The 21,665-nt window shown below is 49.2% G+C and overlaps 1 protein-coding gene across 1 annotated transcript; it reads right to left on the bottom strand.

The window, feature by feature from the left end:
* Positions 1-633: 633 nt before the first annotated feature.
* On the bottom strand, positions 634-20,886 carry ERO1A (endoplasmic reticulum oxidoreductase 1 alpha). Its single transcript, XM_050710977.1, has 15 exons — positions 20,714-20,886; positions 14,725-14,844; positions 13,250-13,333; positions 11,291-11,329; positions 10,888-10,964; positions 10,174-10,247; positions 9,568-9,688; positions 9,145-9,191; positions 7,093-7,119; positions 6,799-6,891; positions 4,646-4,892; positions 3,842-3,911; positions 3,384-3,470; positions 2,690-2,823; positions 634-990 (listed from the first exon to the last, which is right to left on the bottom strand). Exons 1-15 carry the CDS (start codon positions 20,819-20,821, stop codon positions 930-932), a joined length of 1,389 nt encoding a protein of 462 aa, XP_050566934.1. The 5' UTR covers positions 20,822-20,886; the 3' UTR covers positions 634-929.
* Positions 20,887-21,665: the final 779 nt, after the last annotated feature.

Here is a 21,665-nt window from a genome sequence, read left to right as displayed (position 1 = left end):
CGCAGCACTGCAGGGCTCCTCTAACGAAGCCCCGGTTGCTGTCACAGCTCTGGTTCCTGGCAGCAGAGCTGGGGAGGGCCGCGCTTGCCCTGCCTTTGGCTCACTGCACGCCCACCCCCTCTCCTTTCCTGTAAGGGAACAAAACCCTCAGCCACCTTTTTAACGGTGCACTTCCTGCTTCTCACGTGGCAGGAGAGGGGCCTGGGCTGTTTCTCCCACCTTGTTTTACCCCAAGCTGGAGGCCCAAGGCTGGCCAAATGGCGAGCTGCAGGCTTCCTGCGGCGTAAGGCTGCTGCGCGCTTCAGCTCCCAGCACCCTTAGTACAGCCCACGGAGCACTGCTCCCCCTGCAGCACTACCCCGAAATACCATCTGCTCGGCCCGGGAGGACACAGAACCCCACAGGACATGAACCAGCAGGTCAGACCTGCTACAGGGACTCACCTGGCTCTGTCCCAACCCCGTTATTCGTTGTGGGGAACACAAGGACACCACTGTCTGGCTGGCAGTAACCTGCAGGGACTTTAGGTGTGAGTCAAGGCACATCAGTAACAAATGCTGGGGCCATGAACAACAGTGTAGGGTGGACACCATTCTTCTGACACGGTGGCTGAAGAACCATGGAACAGACGAGGAATTTTCCCCAGATTTATTCAGCAATATTTAAAGGAATTATTCAGAATGATCTCCCAATATATAAAATAAACTTTACATGTAGTCCCCACTCTTATACAAAACAGTATCTTTTTTTTTTTTTTGTACAAAAGATTTGGCATCAGCAGCTTACAGACAATCAACTTTGGAAGAGGAGGCCCAGCGAGTGGTCTTCGCCTGGCAGCGGTCAGGGGTGTAATGGAATTATGGCATTTGTCTCTTTTTACAGAACCCAGAACATGAGCAACAAAATTTCAGTCTCTTTCTCTAGTGAAGTCATTGCATATTCCTTAAGATGTTCCTGAAGTTTTCCAGTTCTCTAACGCTCGTTGAAACCCTGTGTGCAAGGAAAGCAAGAGGAAAAACATAAGAGCAACATATGCACCATAATTAAAAAAAAAAAAAAAAAAGGGACTGCCCTCAAGAAAACCTTCAAGCAGCTCTTGGGAAGAGAGAATTCAGAAATTCAGCTAAATTACGTTCTGGTTGAGCCAGGCTCTTAACTAATTTTGCAGGCTCTTTTTAAAGCAAACAGACGTGCTGTTACTGCTACGGTTCTGTTACTGAGAGACACCGTGGAACAGGATGTTACAGGGAGCTTAGCAGTGATCAGACAAACCCATTAACTAGAGGTCAAGAAACAGACCATAATATTACCAGCTGTGCAGGCAGGTCGCTGAGTCTCCTTGTGGTATAAGCTTGTTTCTTCTGAAGGCTTTTTTTTTTTCCCCCAATCACCTACCTCACTTTCTTGCTGAATGCGTTTTGCCCCTGGAGCATTGGCGTCAGTAAATGCTGGACTGGACTCTGAGGATAAGGCCCCCGACTTTCTCTTCCTCAAAGAGAAGGTCTGCCTTCCCCAGCCAACACCGCCCCCTCTTTTAAGAAGGTTTTGAATATTTTGAATAATCCAAATCACTTCTAAGCAAAAAGCAAAAGATGCAGGTCTGCTTTAAAAGGCTCTTCTAATCCACATAGGTAGGATGTGAGGTCGGAGTCAGAGCTAAGAGGAAAACTGCCTGGCTTCGGACTTTTCACACAGCAGAAAGCTTACAGAGAAAAGTTTTAGCAGGGCAGCAGAGGGGGAAGGGGAAGAGAGAAAAAAGCTCTGCCTGCCAGCCCTCAGCTTCCTCTGAAGACAGACTTTCAGAGGGTCTGGAGGTCTCCTGCATGCAGACTTTTCCAGAGGCTGTGCCAACGTGGCAATACAAAGGCAGAACGAATCCCAGCTCCTCTCATCTAAGGAGAACACAGCAGCTGTGCTCAGGAGGGAACTTTGGCAGGGAGGGGGGGACCATAATATCCCTGGATAAGGGTATTCTGGGGTTTTCCAGATTTGACTGATACACATTAGGGGCTCCCTGTTGCTGCTGATTCACGCTGCAGAAGACACAATTCAGTGGGCTTGAAGTGAGACATAATCAGGACCACTGAGCTTTAGTATAGGCAGCAACATTAACTGAGGAATCCTTTAAAAACCTGTTTGCCAGAAACCCCAGGTCTGTCAACACCACTAAGCAGTAATGTATAACCAAAGCGTCTTGCAGTCTCCCCTCTCTCCTCAAGGCCTTGTTACCCTCTTCTGCCAAAAACCTAACCCAGCTCTCCGCAAGGGCTGCGCTGATGGCTTCCTGACAAATGCAACAATTGCAAACGGACCTGGGACCAAACTGGTGGGAGTTCAGTGCTTGAAGGAGAGCCTGAAGCGGACATAGGACAGGTAAGAGCAGCAACCTTTGTTTGGGACAGTGTGCTCACAGGACAGTCACACAGGTTCTTAAAAACCACCAAGTTCTTTGTATCTTAATTCAAGCACTTCCTTGAATTCCTTACAAAAATATGAATAACTTGTTTGAAGTTGTTCTACCTGTTGCACTTCCACATGACCATCCTCTGACCTTTGAGAGCTTCTTGATGAGAAAGTATGATCAGAACAGGAATTAACACCAATATTAGTGATGAAAATCAACTGTTAAGCTTAAATGGGATGTAACACAGCAGCACATGTAAGACTGGAGAAAAATTCTCACACTAACCTTCCAAAAGCATTAAATAGTGCAACAATTTCTTGTCTTGTCAGCCGGAATCCATAGGAGGGACCGCTTTCAGGTATCTTTCCTATCAGGTTTTCAGAAAACAGGATCTTCAGCACTGTGCCCAAGCCTTGCGTCTGTGCACGACAAACAAGATCATTTAACACAGGGGAGATACCCAGAGCCCGACTCACAAGTTCGGCTCTACTTCCCTTCATGGTTGCAAAGGTTCCTGTTGACATCAACTTCACAGGGCAAGACTTAGATTACACTTAACACAGTTAAGAGAAGGAAGCAGAACACAGCCAGGACGCTTTGTTTATTTAGAATTATTTTGATAGCAGAGCTGCCCAACAGAGGCTTCCTGTCTAGGTTTGACCACACAAAGTTCAGTGCGGATCTTGCTGAACCCCTACTTGTTTGCCAGAGGCTCTACACACCCGCTCCACTCTCCCAGACTCTCAGCTGCAGGAGGTTACCCTGGTTTTCAGCTGCAAAGGCAACACACAGCTCCTGTCAGGCCCAGCGAGCTGGAATCAGCAGCACACTGCTTCCTGCTGGCCGGACCCTGGTAAAAACCGAAGAAGCCCCGATCTGTATCTGGGAGCTGATGGGTATCTAAGAGCTGCATTTGAGCACCGGAGTCCCACCAAGCGAAGTGCTTCCAGACATGCCCCAGACTGCTGACAAAGCTTACCTGCAACTTCCCCCAGAGGCGACATTTGAAGCAGCCAACACAGTCCATTATCCTGGTAATATTCTTGAAGTGTAGCCTGAATTCCTCCTAGGGGAAAAGACATTTACGTTGATCCCATTTACGTGTGAGTTAGGACTTCTTCCATGTATTAATTCATTAATTCAAATCCAATAATGTATTAATTCTGGACTCTACCAACTAAGTCTCACCAAACTTAGCTTAAAATGCTTCCTGAAGTAGAATCCTCAGACCGCTCTCCTTAAGGTACACCCTACAACCCGTAGCTTCCAATGAGTACCAAACCATCCAGAAAACCAAAATGAACTGGAAATACCTGATCCAGTACCTTGATCACAGCAGAGTCCCGTTCAGATCTAGCATTATTCCAGACACACACATGAAATACTGTTTAGGGAGAAAGTGCCCCAAAGGGAAGGGCTGGACAACCTTTAGTTTACCTTTAGCTTAGCAGCTTCCTTTTTATTCCCTGCAAAGAATGAGTTTTCATCAAAATGCAGTGGAAAAGACCTGAAACAGAAAGAACAGAGTTTTATCTCCCTATAGCTTGTTTGTATGACTTAAATCCAGGTTCACAGAAGTATCTGGTCAGGTATGAGAGTGAAACTGATAGGTGTTAAGACGCTGAACATCTCTAGATGTATTTTAAGTGCAAGCTGTTTGTTTCTTAGATCTCCTGGAGGCTTTCAATTTTTAACTTGCATCTCACCTTGGAGACATTTTCAGCGATTGCTCTGTGGTTTCTAAGCAATTGTAGTCCGTTTTCTAACGGACGTAAGCACTGAAGGCATGGGAGTGTGAAGAGAGAAATTCAAACATCAATCATGTTAGGAGACACCCGTTCCATCTGGTTCTGGTATCTTCCATACCTTGTACTCAAACCTCTGTCCAAACCTCTATTACCAACATGTTTAGGATTTTTTTCTAGACAAAAACATGAAGCCAGGACTGGTATTCCAGAGATGACTCAAACAGGTAGCCAGTTTCAGGGCTGACATGTAGGCGGTTATTAAATTCCATTCTGCTAAACCAAAAAGGCTGCCTGGGCTATTAAACTGTGGGCTTAATTAGCCTGTTCTGCTATTTGAATGCAGATACCAATGCAATCCCAACAATACTACCCAAACCATGCTATCCCACTACAAGAAAGAACCCAGAACCTGCCTTTCTAGGCGCTTTAAGTGAAAGGCTAAGAGATGCCAGGGTTGAAAGAGCCATTCTCCCCAGGTACTGAGTGTAATTACTTGGCCAGATGGAGAATTTCCAGCAACAGGTTTTTGATTTCTGCATCGTGACTTTTGTTCCCTGTGTACAGCTGGAAACCCGGGCGCTCAAAGAATGGCAACACTTTGGACAGAGCCCGTAGCTCTATCAGGTAGAGAAAATACAGGTTCTTGAGTCTTCTGGGGCCTTCCCCTCTGGTGAGGACTTCATCAAATCTCTGCTGGAACTCTGTAACATTGGGGCCCCATTTCTTCTCTGACCATGTATCTGAGAGCAAAAAAACAAAGAGATGAGGTGGATGGGTATGGTTCTAGTACACTGCTTCCCACTGTCCCAAGAACATGGTGAAATACACCTCTAACCAAGGAGATCCAAGCTGTGTAACAGTCACAGCCCTTCCACTAACCCCAACTGCTCAAGACTCAAGAGAGACGTGCTTTTAAGCAAGCCCTAACAAATGCAGAACTCCTGCAGATTTTAGCCAATTGGTTTAAAACAGGTTCCAGGCTTACAAGCAAAAGCTAAAAACAGAAGCTGTTCATCTTAAGCAGAATCAAGTCAGTTGAAGAGCTTCTTGATTTAAGTTGACTGTTTCTGAAAGCAGTTCTGCGTAAGCTGGAGTTAGTTCAGCATTTGTCTGCACGTGGAGAGGACAGGATGGCTGTACAGGACAGGCTGAAGGTCCCTTCTTTCCTTCATTCCTGCCCTCAAAAGCCACTAACTTGCTGCAGAACTCAGAAGCAGTCTCCCTGTTTTGCTCCAAGCACCTGCAGAGGCAGACAGCGGAGGCCTCCTGATCATGTTGCGCTGGGAAACAACGGGGGAGTCAGAGGCTGAAAGGCTCCCTACTGAGCCCAGAAACCTTAAGAACATTCCTTCTACTGTGGAAACGTGAAAGGAAAAAAGTAACCAAGGATCAGAGGACATTGATCTCTATTTCCTATTGTCGAGCTCACACAAAGAATGTTTCTGTTTGCCTGTCCTGTGGTGTGCTTAAGATTATATAGAGTATGTAGTGGAAGTAAGACGAAGTACAGTTGCTGATGTGTAAAAACTGAGAAGAAAAATAAAAGGGGAGAGAAACTTCAGAGGATCTTCTAAATCACTGATAACCACAGAGTAGCAGGAAAGGACTTTCCTAACTCTGAGCTGAGGCAGGCTCTCTGCAAGATCACGGCACCTGCAGATGGGAATCTCTGCAAGGATTCAAGCCGAGCCAAGGACCACCTCCTCAGAGCAGAGATCTTCTGTAGCCTTCCACCAACAGCAACTAGCCCTTTCTACACAAGCCAAAGACACTTACTTTGCTCTCTGCAGCCACCTTGCTTTCCTAATCTTCCCTGCAGAGTTCCAACTCATCTCTTGCCTTTGATGTTTCTCATTACCCTCTCAGCTCTAACACTGTCTAGCATACAACAAGGTGAGGTGTTTGTAGGCTGTAGACATTTAAATAAGATTACTTAGTTAAAATGAAATTAGTTATCCAAATTCTAACAGCTATCACAGTCTTCTGTACTTGATTTTTGTAAGCTTTAGTAGAATAAAGCTGGTAGACTTGGTCTACAGATGCTATGGTAAACTGTGATTAAATCCTTCGGGAATTCAGTCAGAGCCTGCATCCCACACCGCATGAACAACATGCCACATTCCTTGGCCATGTGAGACACGCAAATCATGTTTTCACATCACCCTAGATTTCCAACCTCAGCACTGAAATTTAGATCCTTCAGATACTTACTTGTGGACAAAGGCATGCAAAAAAAAAAAGGAAATGGCTTGAGAGTCTTGGAAAAGCACAGCCAAGCATTTCACAGTCTAGGTGAGATTGTTGCTAAACTGACTGTCATAAAAACAGGCTAGCAAGAGACAGCCTTGATATGCAATTAGAAACCCACTCCAAAATAACCTTGGAGGAAGAATAAAAGGCATACGTGCTGGAAGTCTCGGTACAGAACACACAGTCCAGCCATTTTCAGACCTGAAGGCATGCGGTAACTGCATTCCTGATTTTGTTACACAAGCTGTGTGCTGAGGGAGAGAAAGGGAGAGCACAGAAGTAGGCCTGAACCCTGCTGGAATGGGCTGCAAATAGTGTTTAGCTGAGCCACAGAAGCGTACGCAAGTGTCAATTTAGAGCTGACACAGAAGAGCTAAGGCAGAAAGTGGCAGTTACCTTGTAAGAGGTACCTGGCGCTCAAATGAATGTTGATGCTTGCGTGGAGACCAGAAATGAGTTTGTAGAAAGCACGTTTCTCTATGCAGACGCCTGAAAAGAAATAGACATTTTAAGATACTGAAAGCATACCGTACATTGAATTTTTCTCTCCTGGCTGCCAGACAGAAATCTAACCCAACCTGAGAGTGGCAAGCAGTTCCCACCCCCCTCCCCGGCCATTTCGCATTCATCCCAAGAAAAGCGACCAAGTTTAGGGAAATTAGGAAGAAGTATTATCAGAAAAAGGATTACCTTTCAGCCACTTGTAAAACATATGCCCTGGAAGCAAAAGGAAAATGAGCACATCAGTTTGAGGCACCTTGCAGCAGCAGGAGGGCTTTAACAAATGTCGTGTTTTACACTGCTCCTCCGGACACAGCTTTCGGAGGACAGCAGGATGATATGACAGCAAGATTAACAGGACAGGGCTGTACCCTCCCCTCTGCAGCCAGGGAGGGCTGTCCCCATGGCCAAGCCTGCTGCCCTGAAACCGCCTCTGGGCCAGACCCTAGAGGAATTCTGCTCACTCCAGTTTGCAGAAGCAGGAAGAGGGGTGTTAGAAGAACACAAAAAACTTTCCTCCCCACCCCTCTGAGTGAGGCCTCTACCACAGTGTGGTGGCACCAGATAATCAGAAGGGTCTTTCCCACCTAACTCAGCAAGAGCTGACAGGGGGACAAAAGCAATGCAGAGCACCATGACCTAGGGGAAAACAAGGGCCACAGGTTGCTGTTCTTTTCTGGTGAGGGTAAGGAGAGGGTTATTTTTATTAGAAAAAATAAGAGTACAACTAAGTGTGTACAATCACATAAACCAGTGTTTCACATTAACCCCTGCTACCAGCTTGAGAATAATCTGGAGAACAAAAACAATTTGGAGATAGTTTGGAGACAGGAAAGATGTCACATACACAGGCCCCATGCTGCAGGGAGCAAATAGCTCCAGGGCCCAGTCCTGAACACGGGATTTTGGACAGCTCCTGATTTTACCTGAATAATGGTTCTGCTAACCAGGTGCGTTACCTAATGGTACAGCTCCCGACAGCATGATAACGACTTCACATTTGCTTCTGTTATCGGTAAAAACAAACAGAGTGCCACTCACCTCCATCATCTCCCGATGAGAAAAGCGTGAGTGGTGCGGGGAGAGAAGAGAGGAGATAAGTTACACATAGCTAAACCCCAAAGCACAATCATTAAGACTCTAAATCCGCTCCGACAAGAGAATGTGCCTTTCCAGGGAGGTTTATAAATGCTCCAAACACACAAAACATCCTCTCAAACTGTAGCAGTGAAGGTACCAGATGAGCAATGCTCCTGAATAACCCAACCAACGCAGGAAGGATCAGCATTTGCAGAGGAAGTACACAACTGAGGCACAGACTGCAAAACGGCCTCCTGTATGACCTCTGGCAGGCTACTCAAAGACCCCATCCCTGCTTCCTTCAGTCCACTAGTCACTTGCATCAGCTCTGACAGGTCAGGTCCTGTTTTCATGTTGCCTTGCTTCCTCACCTGCAGGACAGCAATCTTTCCCTCTACGCCCAAGCCACCCGTGTTATTTTCATTTATATCGTGCCCCACACAACAGAAGTCATCAAGGGAAGCACTAACATTTTAACTAACATCTTAAAGGGCGTTGCACATTTCCTTCACCAGTGCTGTGCCTGAAGCGTCGTCACTCCTTTGCACAAGGGTCAAAGGTTGGACAAAGCACCTACACAGTTTAGGAAAAATCCAGAGATCACCCCAGAGGATACTGCTGGAGTGGTGTTCAGGTCAAAACAAGGGGGAGAGAGGCTGGTGATGTTCTAGATGTCTGGGCAAGATGGGGCATCAGGAAACACAGAGTCTCTTAGCAACCTTGGGCAAGAAGCCCTTGGTATGCTCCTGAAACCCTTCCCTACTTTAATTTACGTATTTTAGTCTTAGTTTCTAAGGCAGAGTTTCTCTTACTAAATGGATTCCACAGAGGAACCCTGCCAGGGTCTTATTTTGGTCTCTCATGGATGAAAGGATGACACATTGCTAAGTACAAAAACCAGGGACCAAGAAAGAACCCAGGGTTCAGTCCTGTTCCCAGCCTCCCCAAAACCCACATTTCTTCCAGGAATGCAGAATCAGGCTTTTTCTCCGTGATGGGTGCCAGACAGCCATCCTTCCAGGCGCCCTTGAATTAGCCAAGGAATTCTAGACTTGATCAAGAGCTGTAACGTATTTATCGTTCAGGAGAAGTAGCTCACAGCATTTGCTGCTTCTGTAGCTCAGAGCAGCACACTACCAAGCCACTTGGCAAGATGAATACGTGACTCACCTCTACCAGGTGCCAAAGGTCTTTTTACATTCTGAGGCCTAAGAGAAAAGAAATTAGAAAGTAAATTTGTGACTGTCTGCTTGCTGTGCAGGAACACAGAAGAAGCTACTTCTCTGCAGTCAAATAGCCTAAGGAGATCTCAGAAATCTTCCTGTGCTTTAGTTTTGCTCCAACAGGAAAGGGGTAGAGGGAAACATGTCTTTCTCTGGTTTTTCTTCAGAACAAAAGAGCCAGCAGGGGTTCACGGGGCAGCCACATGGCTTGTCCCCTGCTCCGATGCCCGCAGTGCACAAGCAGTGCGGCAAAGACAGGAAGACAGGGATTAACGGAGCAGTTGTAGCACATGCAGCCCCTCTACAAGAGTCAGCACTCAGTGCCTGATGACCTGGGGCACCTGTGGCCCAAAGCACCTACTTGAAACAGTTCTCTTCATAAATGCTGTTCCAGATCTTCCAGGCATCTGGTCCTTTGTAGCCAGTGTAGCGCTCAGGATTCAGGAGTAAATCCACGTACTCTGCGTCAGGAGAGTGGATGTCTGTGAAGCAGAGTGCTGCGTCAGTGACAAAAGCTTCTGAAGGAAAATGACATCTTCCAAGGCTAAACCAGCCACCCCTTCACACACTGAATGGTCTTGCCAGCACAGAGACCAGCTCATCCCTCTCCAAAGAGGCAGGTGCATAGCATTTGCTGTGCATCAACCCATCACAGCAGGGTGCAGCTCTCTGGCCTTCAGAACTACCAGCGTGCAAGCCCACAGATGGCAAAGCAAACTCTGAGCGCGCCCCACCCAAGCTGCTAACTTGCCAAACCCCGTGAGACCCTGACCAACAATGAAGCTTTTCAGAAATATTTGCCTCGTGTTTTCAAGACGCTGAGGGCAGGGGAGAGGGGGAAGGAGAAGAGAGAAGAAATAGCATACAGGCTTGCTGAAACACTACACATGGGCCTGAAAGTTCTGCAGAAAACTTGAATTGCTTAAATCTCGTTACAAGATTTGTCAGACCAAACAGGTCCACACACCATCAGCTTCGCAGAAGCTGTCTGAAGAGTCATCGTGCCGTGTCCACTGGAGCATCGCCCGCTGGGTTTCCTTGCTGCAAAGAAAGGAGAAAGACCATCAGAAAGAGCATCAGTACAAGGGTTCCTTCAAGACAAGTAAGGATTGGGGAAAATCCAGGGGGGGGCTCTCGTGAGACCCCATACAGAGCCCTGTGTTCAGCTCTGGGCCCCCAGCACAAGGACATGGAAGTATTAGAACAAGTCAAGAGGAAGCCACAGTGATGATCAAGGGGCTGGAGCCCCTCTGCTGTGCGGACAGGCTGAGGGAGCTGGGGGTGTTCGGCCTGGAGAAGGGAAGGCTCCAGGAGACCTCACAGCGGCCTGCCAGGGCCTAAAGGGGCTGCAGGGGAGCTGGGGAGGGGCTCTGTGTCAGGGGGTGTGGTGATCGGACAAGGGGTGATGGCTTTTAACTGAAAGAGGGTAGGTTATGATTAGATATTTGGAAGAAATTCTTCACTCAGAGGGTGGTGAGGCCCTGGCCCAGGCTGCCCAGAGGAGCTGTGGCTGCCCCATCCCTGGCAGTGCCCAAGGCCAGGCTGGATGGGGCTGGGGGCAGCCTGGGCTGGGGGCAGGGGTTCCTGCCCCTTCAGGAGCACCCCCTGCAGGGGGTGGAATTGGATGATCTTTAAGGTCCCTTCCAACCCAAACCATTCTATGATCAAAAAGTCATCAAACCTCAAAGATTCATCAACAGCTCCAAGTCTGTTGGCCTCTTCACATTCTTCAGCATGGTTATTGGCTTCTTCTGAGTACTGGGTTGAAGAGGAAAGGGATAGGAATGATTAAAACAGTTTTCCTGATGTTACAATTCTGCCTTTAACGCGCTAATAGTTTAAGCATCAGAAGTGTCTTCATGATTCATTCCACCCTCTATTTCCACAGGACGTCTGCAAATATTCAGAGGCTTATGCAATTGTGATGATTGTTGCAGGGACTCATAGCAGGTTCTGACACTGCCATAGGAAAATTGTGCGCTTAACTGTACCTGGGGTCCTGGAGAAGTCTCCTAAACCGCCCTCCTAAACTTCCCCTGGAAGTACCATAAGCAGCATCATTGTGTGCATATAGACCAGCCTACCTTGTAACTTGCAGATCTGATTCCATCAGGAACTTCGTCCTGAAAGACAAAATCGAGCACGTGCTACATGTGAGGCTGATGTAGCCTTTCCGTCCGTTTGAAAAAGATGAGGAAGGTGGCAGAAAATAGGTATTCAATGCATCCAGATTAGCTTACAACGCGGACAACTTCTGGCTCCTCCACAGACTAAAATTACGCAATATTCTTGGCGTTTTATTCCGATTTTTCACAACACTCCTCTTCTCGGAGGGTCGGCAGCCTTTTATGGGTGCGACATCAGGTTACGTTTTGCTCACCCAAGCACAAGGCTGAGGAATCCAACATAACCTTCAGAGGAGCTGATGTCTGGCATCCTGTCTTCGGGTGATGCCCAGATGCTTCTCTTCAGATACTGACCCACGCTGGGGCTGGGAGTTGCAAAGTCCTCCCTTCTACCCACTACCAGGTAAGTGCTTTATTCCCAGCCCCACACAACCCGAGCAGCATGCACAAGACAAGTGGCCCCCAAGTTCTTCTCAGCTTCCGTTTCCTCCACCAGTAGGAAGGCAATAAAACCACCACAGGAGCACCGCAGGGCAAAGTTTCTCTGTGATGGTACAGTTTGAAAATACTATGATGGCAAGTAGCACAGGCAAAGAAAAATGAAGCAATGCGTAAGAGCTTTTTTCCTTGTTGCTTTCAGAACGAAATGGACCCAGGTCAAAATAATCAAAACCACAGTGAAATCTTAAAATAAGAACTTTTGGGTAATATTAATGTAATTGTAACAATCTTTCACATTGGTCATCATCATTACTAATTTTTTTTTTTTTTTTTTTACTTAAAAAGAATTTCAGCAAAATTTAAGGTTCCTTTAATAAGGAAGAGAAAAAAAAATCATCCCATTTCGTTCCACGGTAGGTGCTTTTTCAAGACAAAGCAAAGGAGACTTATTTGAGGGGTAGCCCATGGGAGAGGAGAATAAGATGAATGAATTTAATATCCGTATCAGAATTTATATAACAAATTATGTTCACACACACATCCCTATACCAGATTTCAAGGTGTAATATCACCTCCGGTGTTTTTTTCAGCCAGGCCAACAGCTACGCTATGTCAGGTTTCACAGAGTTACCAGGTAAGTGGGACAGACATCTGCTTCACCACGTTACACTTTAAATTGTACATAAAAATAAGCTGCAATGATTTGGTAAGTGCGTGCAAACAGGACCAGGAGGCCTCCTCCATCGAGAGCACTGCTGGTCTTCCGCTGTCCCACCAGCACGGCACACCCCTGTGCACCACGAGCACACAAACTGCCCTGGAGAACCCGGAATGAGATTGCGAGAGCCTGCTGCTGGGTGCCAACCCACAAAGCCGGGCTGGGCGGCATTTTCACCATGTCTATCAACCCGGCAACCACACCGTGATTCACTCGCTTTCTCTTCCCCTTCTTTTCAGGCAGACACCTGCAGTCAAGAGGCTTTCCTCTAGCTCAGTGAACAAAACCCTCCTGTCCAGGATGCAGTGGTAAGGGTGTCTGCTTTTCTACTGGGAACAGAGGACTCTGGAAGAGCCATTTAATGTATAGAGACTGCTGGAAAGGTCCCAGCTGAATTTGTCAGGCAAAACAGCAAGTCACAGCATAGCTCACAGGCTAACAGGGTGAATATCCTGGCACTTAACAGTGTAAGAGGATTTGTCCGCAGATCATTTTGTTAATACCCAAAATAAAAGAGGCCACAACAAGTTTTTCTGTTCATGGATGGTCAACCATTAAGTCTACCTGTCTTTAAGCTTTCACAAGTTAGCATTTCAGCCTTTCTTCACAGATCCCAGTAGTACGGCACCTAAGAAAGCTCCACCAGAGCCACAGTTTCGCTCTAGCTGCAATAACCAGTAGAGGAAGGCATCCACCTGCTTCTTCCTCTTGGTCCACAACATACAGAAAAGAGTGAAGTGGATGGATTCTTTACTTACGGTTGGGCAGGGTTTTACAGCACAGTCTCTTATTCCACAGTGACTGTTGTCATTCCAAAAAGGACAAGGTTTCTTTAGGTTTACCTACGAACAACATAACCTGTTACACATTTCCTCCACACCGCGGCTTACCAACTCGTATCTTTGGTGTCTCACTGCAGGGCTTCTGATAACAAAACCTAGCGCAAGGCCAAGTGCTACAGCGCGAGTGACAACAGAAGGTGTCACTCGTTTTAAACAAGGACTTGATTTCAGTTTATCACGCACGCTCTCATACAAGATGCGTGAGCCCACGCAGTCTGGCCAAGGCTGTTTGTGGCGACAAAGACAAGAAACACGGGCCACCGATTCCTAATCACACCTTGATGCTCTTGTTGAGCAGTGGCAAACTATTTTCTGGGAGGAATCTTTGGCCTCAGAACGTTGCTCACTTCATCCTTGGTGAATCTTAGGGAAGTTTGCCACCCATTGATTTTGTCTCTTTGTTTTGGGCATCTTATGACTATAGCGTGCCTCCCTGGTAGAGGAGTAGGACGAGGATGTGCTGGAGCCTTGCTGTCATCCTCTTGTGGCCAGCGTGCAGGTCTTCTGCTGGCAAGTCACCTGTGCTCTGGGCCTGTCGGTGTGCAAGACTGCTGGGCTTGATGGGAACAAGTAATTCCGTGGTGTTTACTGGATTGTTTGCCATCGCTCATGTCGTTGTTACCAGTCCAGGTTGTGCTTTTCACCCTTACTGTATTATTTCTGGTGCTTCCACCAGGAAGCTTGGGGAAGGGAGGGAGATGGGGGGAAGCAGGGAGAGGCAGCTCTGTGCTGGTGATTTTATACAGACCTATTCTAATCTGCGGGGCGGTGAAGTTGGGAACTTCTTAAACTGCTTGCACAGTAGAGTGATTTTTTTTTTTCTTTTTTTTTAAATGGAAACAGTTGTTTAATATCTATATTCAGCAGGTAAAATTCTGCCCCATAACCCAGCCACACCCAAAAAAACCATGTTTGGTCATATAGATGCAGTCTCACTGAACGTGAGTAGAACCTATCTAATAACTATGGTCCTGCAGTAACGGCAGTCAATTAATCTGACTGTTTGATAACTAAACCAGGCTTTCCATGCTGACAGGAAGACATGAAGAATATCCTCATTTTGCAATTTAGATCCCCAGTCATTAACATGTTTGAGCCTTAATCCAACAAAATAATGCATTTCATTGGTCTACTAAAGGCCTTTAGAGGGCAAAAGGCATACGAAAATATCTTTAAAATCATGCAACTTACTGCATATGAAAGTTGTATCACATTAAGATTCTCCTGATAACAGAAGAGTCAGACTTGCTGACTGCATTCGTGAAGATCAAGATTGAAATGGGGTATCTGATTTCAACGTCAGCAGCAACTTTCACAGAATTTAAATTTTTTAAAAAAAGCACCCAAAATGAATGAGAAATATCGATGCGTTTCTTGTGTGAGAAACTTACTTTATAGTATCTAAAATAGTCACTCTCCAGAAGTTCGTTCAGTCTAGGGAAGAGCTTGTAGTTGTTGAAGGCATCAATGGTTTCTACGTCACAGGTGCAATCATCTATATGACCAGTAACCTGTTGGACACGAAAGAGGAGGAGCAAGTCAGTCAGTACTGTTTGAGACTGCGGACAATAAAACAATCCAGAGTTTTCTCTCCTTTCATCAGTGAGCCATCCAGTTAAGTCCAACCGGAATTAAACGACGTTAAACCTGACTGTGCTGAATTGGCAGAGAATTCCCTCTGATGCATCCTTTAGGATCGGCACCTGGGGACAAGCAGCTTATTTAGAAATATTTTTCCCCTAACACACGCAGGTACGTTAACATTTACTGGTGACAGATTAATTGGCATCAGACACTCTTGTTAGAGAGCAGAGATGGCAGACATTCAACCAGGCTGTGCCACGTGCAGGAAAACCCGCACTGCCCTTGACCACACATCAGATACAGTCACACAGATCAGAGGTGTTTTTTTTTTTTATCATGACCAAATCCAGCAAGACACCGGCTTGCTGGATTTATCAACAACATCACCAAAGATTAAGGCACTCAACACAAAGTTGAGTGCCTTAAAACCAGCTGCACCGTGGCCGTATGTTGGATTTAATCAGAACCACAGCGCCTGCAGCAGGCTCCCCCCTTGCCTCTGAAAGCTGCTTGGCAGGAAAACATCCGCTGTTAAATCTGATGCAGGAAGCCAATACTTCTTGCATCACCCCGACCAGCTCAACGAGCAGTGTGTAAGACCCAAAGGAAAAAAAAAAAAACAACAAAACAATGACAAATTCAGCCATGGCTCTCTGACACGTAGATTATCGTCTGGATGAGAACGTTGCACAAGGCAGGAGGAGGTTTGCTTCCCCTGCCACCCTCTGACACGTACTCGGGGAAATCACCGCGGCCAAGAAGCGAGCGCACCACTCGGTCCCTCTCAGCAGCACGCCGGGGATTTCTCCTGGATGTCGACGTAGCAATACACCGCGTGGCAGGCCGCCATCCGCCAGTATCAGATAAACTGGGGGGGGTTTAAGACCACGGCGGTTGTTTTAAATGGGTATTGTTGATTTGTGAAGTATGGGACGTTCGCGATGAGAAATCCTCTCGCTGCTTCTGTCCCAGCAGCTTACAATATCCTGGTAGCAGCCAGCACAAAAACAATATACCCTACGCTACACTGTTCCAGGGGGGGCTGCCCAATCTCTGCCATCTCCCTGCTCACTCGAAAGCAAGCTGGAAGCAGGGATGAGCAGAAGAAGCCTGGATGCAGCTCCTGTGAAGCGTCAGAGAGCACAGCGTCGAGCTGCAGCATAAAAACTCCCCAGGGAGGCCAAAGATGCAGACTGGGGGATGCACAATACCTAAGGTGTTTATAAGGGGTTCCCCCGTTCCTTACTAAGCACTCAACCAGCCAAGGGGCAGCAAACAGAAGCAGGCAGCGCTCCTCTCGCAGGAAAGACACCAACAAAGTCCCAGGCACCTCGGCAGCCAGAGCCAGGAAAGGAAATACAAGCCTCAAGAGAGCCTCCAAGGAATAAGGGCAAAATAAATGATCATGTGCAGAGGAAAGAGAGCGACGTGAGAAACGTGAAGCACAGGGCCTGACGCACACCCGGAGAGCCCAGATAACTCCGTACGAGGCGCACACCGACCTCAGCAAAGCCCCGATGATGATTAGTGCCGCAGCAATGAAGCTCCCGGCCCTCCTTCCAGGAAGGAAGGCAGAAGTCGAGCACTCGCCCTTCAGAGCACACAAAAAGGGGAGGGGAAAAAACCAGCAGCCTGCGTTAAACACACAGCACCTTAAAGGAACGTGTAGGTTTCTTCCTGCTCCTCAGTGGGACTCGGTGTTTGGGAAGCTGAGCTTTTATTCCCCCCCCCCCCCCCCAAAAAAAAAAACGCACTGTTATTTCAGGTTAAGCCACCCTGGTTGGAGGGGGAGTGAAGGGAAATCCATCCGTGTGCCACCGTGCCCTTCTCCACCTGAAGAGATCGTTTGTGCCGAGGCACCGTGAGCTGGAGGCTCACCTCTGCTTCTCGTGTTCGCACTGCCCAGCGCCTCAGCCCCACGCAGGTGCTGTATTCCGCCGGGTGTTTTGCAAGGCAATGAGGCTGAAGATTAACAGCACAGCAATTAAACTTTCCAGTAGCCCAAATCACTCCCGTAAAAAAAACAAAACAAAAAAAAAACGGCACCCATTTGCTAATCCGGTTACCCAACTCAAAGCCGTTTCAAAACGAAGACGAGCAAGCAACCAAAACAAAAAAGCCACACATCTCTCTGTGTTTCCTGGAAGCCTGACAGCCTTGGATGTCTGACACCAAGCTGCCTTCCTCAATCACCGCGAGGGGATCGCCTCCCTCTAAGAGGTGACATTCGGGCACCCAGCACGCCCTCACTGAAAGGGGCGGCGCGTGCTGATTGCACCAGGGCTGACTTGGCTAGGTCTAGAGACCAGAACCAACCCATTATCGCTGAGGGTGAAGCCCTGTGAATGCTCTCAGCGCGCTCAGGAGCGGGTGGGGGTCACCTTTGGAGATCTCCAACTACCTGCTGCTCGGTGTAGTGGGATGATCTGACACCACCACCAAACCCACGCCTGCACGGGCAGCACAGGCAAGGGGGAAGCACTGGGGAAAACCCAAGCTCTGCCCGAGCCAGAGGGAAAACTCCCTCCTCCCAGGCGCTCAGTCAGCCCGCGCAGAAGCGGGTGATTTCTTTAGCCTCCACGTACCTTTCCTTCCCTTCCTGCTCTGCCCCCGAGAGCCTAAAGGAAAGCTCAGCAGGGCCTGGCAGCACAGCCTGTATATGCCCAACCTACCAAACCTCATGTGCAGGAGGACAGAGGGACCACCGAGAGGCCCAGTCTGCCCCGAGACCAGGACCAGAGCCCCACTGGTGCTGTGAGAGCACCAAGCCACCTCGGGGGCAGTACCAGCCTGCGTGGCAGGGCACGTCCTTCGCCCCAGACCTTCCCTCTTGCATGCAGGGTGAAACGGACAGGCAGAAATCGATCCAGCAGCAAACACGTGCCACGCGCTGGCTGGCACCCGTGAAGCCCTGAGCTCAGCCACGGGTTTCGTTCCACCCGGACGGGGCGGCGGAGCCTGGCAGGAGACGAGGGGCAGGGCTGGGTTTGTCCCCGGGAGGAGATGTGACGGAGCCGCCGGGACAGACGCGCACACCAAGGGCTCCGGCTGCTGAGTAAGCAGCGAGGAAGGCGTTCGGCTGGCCCTCCGCGATCCCTCACCGCTGGTGTGCCCGCCTTGGGTGTGCAACACAGCACGGAAAGCGCCACACGTGGACTCTGCTTAATCCTCGGGCTTGGCCTTGGCTTCGTCTTCCTTCGCCTCCATCCTGGGATCCTGCCAGTCCGCTCCCTCTGCGCCTCTGGTTCTTGTCTTCCCACCTCTTTCTGGTTCCCTCAGTGCCACAGAAATGCACCTGAGCTGCGGATTCAGGGCTTACTTCACTTGCTGTAAGCTCTCTCCCTGACCCGTACGCCACCATCTATTGCACAGCTGGGCAGGGAAGCGGGCAAAATGTTTTTCGCATCTCCCACTTGTGGCTAGAACAGAGCACAGGGAAGGGAAAGCCGCTGTGGGTGAGACGAGGAGCTGCTTTTAACCCATACCAACTCCACTGGCAGCTGCCTTTTCCAAGCCAAACCAGTCCCAGCATGATGGCAAGTCAACAGCCTGCTGCCTCCGCAGGAGCTTCCTCGCTGTCACCCCATCTTTCACCCAAAAAAGAAGGGAGCAAACCTCACACGGGAGCCTCAGAAGGATGTTAAACCACAGAAGCCACCAAGTGACACCTGCAAGCCCCTGTTGGCAAAGGAAGATCTGCAGGTCCTGCACTCTGGGCAGCTGCCTCCCAGCCACCCCACAGGGATCAGAAGGGTGCCAGGTACAAATTCCCGCCCCGAAGGCTCGTGGGTGAGCACCGATTTAACAAGAACGCAAAAGTGGCTTGAAAATCTGTGCAGGTAACGAGGAGGCAGCTCTCGGTGCCCACACGCACCCCTAATGACAGCCTGCCGACCACAGAAACACCCCCGAAGGAAGCCCGTCCTCTGCCAGACCACAAACTGACAGATCACAATCAAAATCCCGGTCTGCTAAGCACCTGCAGCACAGCCTTAGCACGGCTACGTCAGTCTGTAAACAATGAATGAGCAATAATTACTAGGAATATGGAGAATTGATTCACGGCTGACTAAAGCATCAATGCAGCAGTGAACACGTCGAGCTGGGTGGGGGATAAGCTGGCTGAAGGTTGAGGGAATTCCCAGGAAGAGTTAATCGGTGCTAATGAGATAGATCAGAAAGCAGGAACAGCGTGTGAAACCTCGGTGTTTTTAACAGCAGCTGGATGTTTGTAATGAAAGTTTCAGGACTGGTTAGCAACATGAGTAAATGAAGAACTAAAGTTCTTCTTAAAAAAAGCACGTTAGCATTGCTCTTAATATCACCGAACTCCACGATGGAGGAGTGCAACGCTTGTTCCAGAATTACGACCCACTTCTGCCAGCACCTGAAATACTGCTAGAGCAAGAACACTCAAAAGCAGCCCTTGCCAACTGCCCAACAAGGGCTGAGAGACAAGTCAAAGCTCTTCTACGTACCCCTCATCAAGGTTTCTTAATCTGACAGCCCAGGAGGATGCAAGAGATGGTCCACAGGAGGAAACCAGATGCTCTACCCTTGCCTTCAAGCATACAAAGAAAGGTAGAACCATTTAAGGTTTACCCTGTATTTTATTTGGTGGTGGATAAAAACCACCAGCTCTGTGCTGTACATGATCAGCAAGCTATTTAAAAAAACAAAAACAATACAGCCCTCAGGGGTGTTTTTAATAGGTTAAGTGGTTAGTAAGGCCGAAACATTCTGCCCTATGTAACACACTTCCCAAAGGCGACAGGAAAAGTTGTCTACACTTGTATTGAGAACTTAAACCAAAGCGTGTGCTACTCCATAAACGAGAAGGGTACTGCAACAAACCAGTGGAGTACAGAGAACACTGCCAGTTCTTCCTACCCAAGGAAAAAAGCCTGTGAGCCATTAATACGCCAGTGCCAGCTCCTTCAGTGGCTAGGGCTTCTCCTGCCATACCGCATTCTGACTCAGACTTCGATCCTTACGAGACAAGCCTCTCTGTTAAACAGGAAACACATGAGCAAAAGCCCTACAGAGATAAAGGACTGAAAAGCACACATTTCAGTGCTCTATCAGCAGATTTTAACCTGCCATTTACACGTGAAATTGAAGTGTCAAGAACCACCCAGCAGCCAAAGCCAAGCGCACAACTGCACGTTTTCTTTGCCACTCTCCACTTCTGACTCACATTTAAGCGCTGGAACTTGAATACAGTAAGAGCAGACTTTACAATAGCAGACTTTACAGCTCCAGTTTTTAAAGGAGAGCAACAATAAAGCACTAAGTACACAGTACCGCTTTTGCTCCTCGATCATGCAAATGTGCTCACGCAAAATTAAATCAAGAGGCACCTGCACAACACCTGCACCCGCAAGTCCAGCTGCCTGGTGTGGTCTCATGGTGAGGAACACCCAATCCTCTCGTTACCACGCATCAGCAGAAGGCACAGAAGACACACCGGGCCAAGCAGCAGCGCATCAGCGAGGAGAAATTACCCTGGGAGAGGCTGAACCCTGGGCAGATGCTGGCACACCTGCCACAGCCTGGATGGCAGAGGGATGGTAAGGCAGACCCCCAGGAGAAAGGATGAGGCAGCTCCCCGCCACCACAGCACCACAAAACCCCCAAAGACTCCTCAGGAGACACCCGGGTCGCCAAGAAAGACGCGACCCCCGTGCTGCAGCACCCCCCCCCAGCGGCGCCAAGGAGGGGACCCGACAAGGCAGCAGGCACACGGAGCGGCCCCCCTTCGCTCCGGACACCCCCAAACCGAGGGTCCCGGCCCACCTGGCAGAAGCAGCGGCGCTCCGCACCGCCGGGCGGCCCCCGGGGCACGGCGGGGAGCAGCAGGGCAGCGAGGCCCAGCGCCCTCAGCAGCCCAGCGCCCGCCGCCATCTCACGGCGACGCCGCGGCCGGCGGGGGCTGAAGAAGCCGCGGCTCCGGCCCGCTCCGCCCCGGGGGACGTGCCCGCCGCCGGGTGCCGCCTTCTTTAGATCAGATGTCCCGGTTCGACGAGGGGAAGGAGGAAATTCCTCGCGCTGAGGCGTTCTTACAGATTGATCGGGGGAGCTGTGGGTGCCCCATCCCTGGCAGCGCCCGAGGCCTGGCTGGATGGGGCTGGGATTGTGCCCGTGTCCCCAGCCGGAGTCACAGAATCACTAAGGTTGTAAAAGCCCTCCAAGATCATCTGGTCCAACCATCCCCCTACCACCAATGTCACCCACCAAACCATGTCCCCAAGCACCACGTCCAACCTTTCCTTGAACACCCCCAGGGACGGTGACTCCACCACCTCCCTGGGCAACCCGTCCCAATGCCTGACTGCTCTTTCTGAGAAGAAATGTCTCCTCATTGCCAACCTGAACCTCCCCTGGCACAACTTGAGGCCATTCCCTCCAGTCCTATTGCCAGTTACCTGCAAGAAGAGGCCGACCCCCAGCTCCCCACAGCTTCCTTTCAGGCAGCTGCACAAAGCAGTAAGGCTTCCCCTGAGCCTCCTCTTCCCCAAACCAAACACCCCCAGTTCCCTCAGCTGCTCCTCACAGGACTTGTGCTCCAGGCCCTTCACCAGCTCCGTAGCCCTCCTCTGGACATGCTCCAGGGCCTTGATGTCCTGCCCCGGGGCTCTCTGTGAGGCATGGAGCAGGGCCAAGACCCAGGTGCCCATAATGGTGACTCCTTTTCCCAACCCTCTCCACCTTCATGGGGAAGTGAGGGCGTGCAAGGCAGAGGCCAAGG

The sequence above is a fragment of the Cygnus atratus genome, chromosome 5, assembly GCF_013377495.2.
Source record: "Cygnus atratus isolate AKBS03 ecotype Queensland, Australia chromosome 5, CAtr_DNAZoo_HiC_assembly, whole genome shotgun sequence".
Classification (NCBI taxonomy): Eukaryota; Metazoa; Chordata; class Aves; order Anseriformes; family Anatidae; genus Cygnus; species Cygnus atratus.
This window is presented reverse-complemented; position numbering and strand designations above follow the sequence as displayed.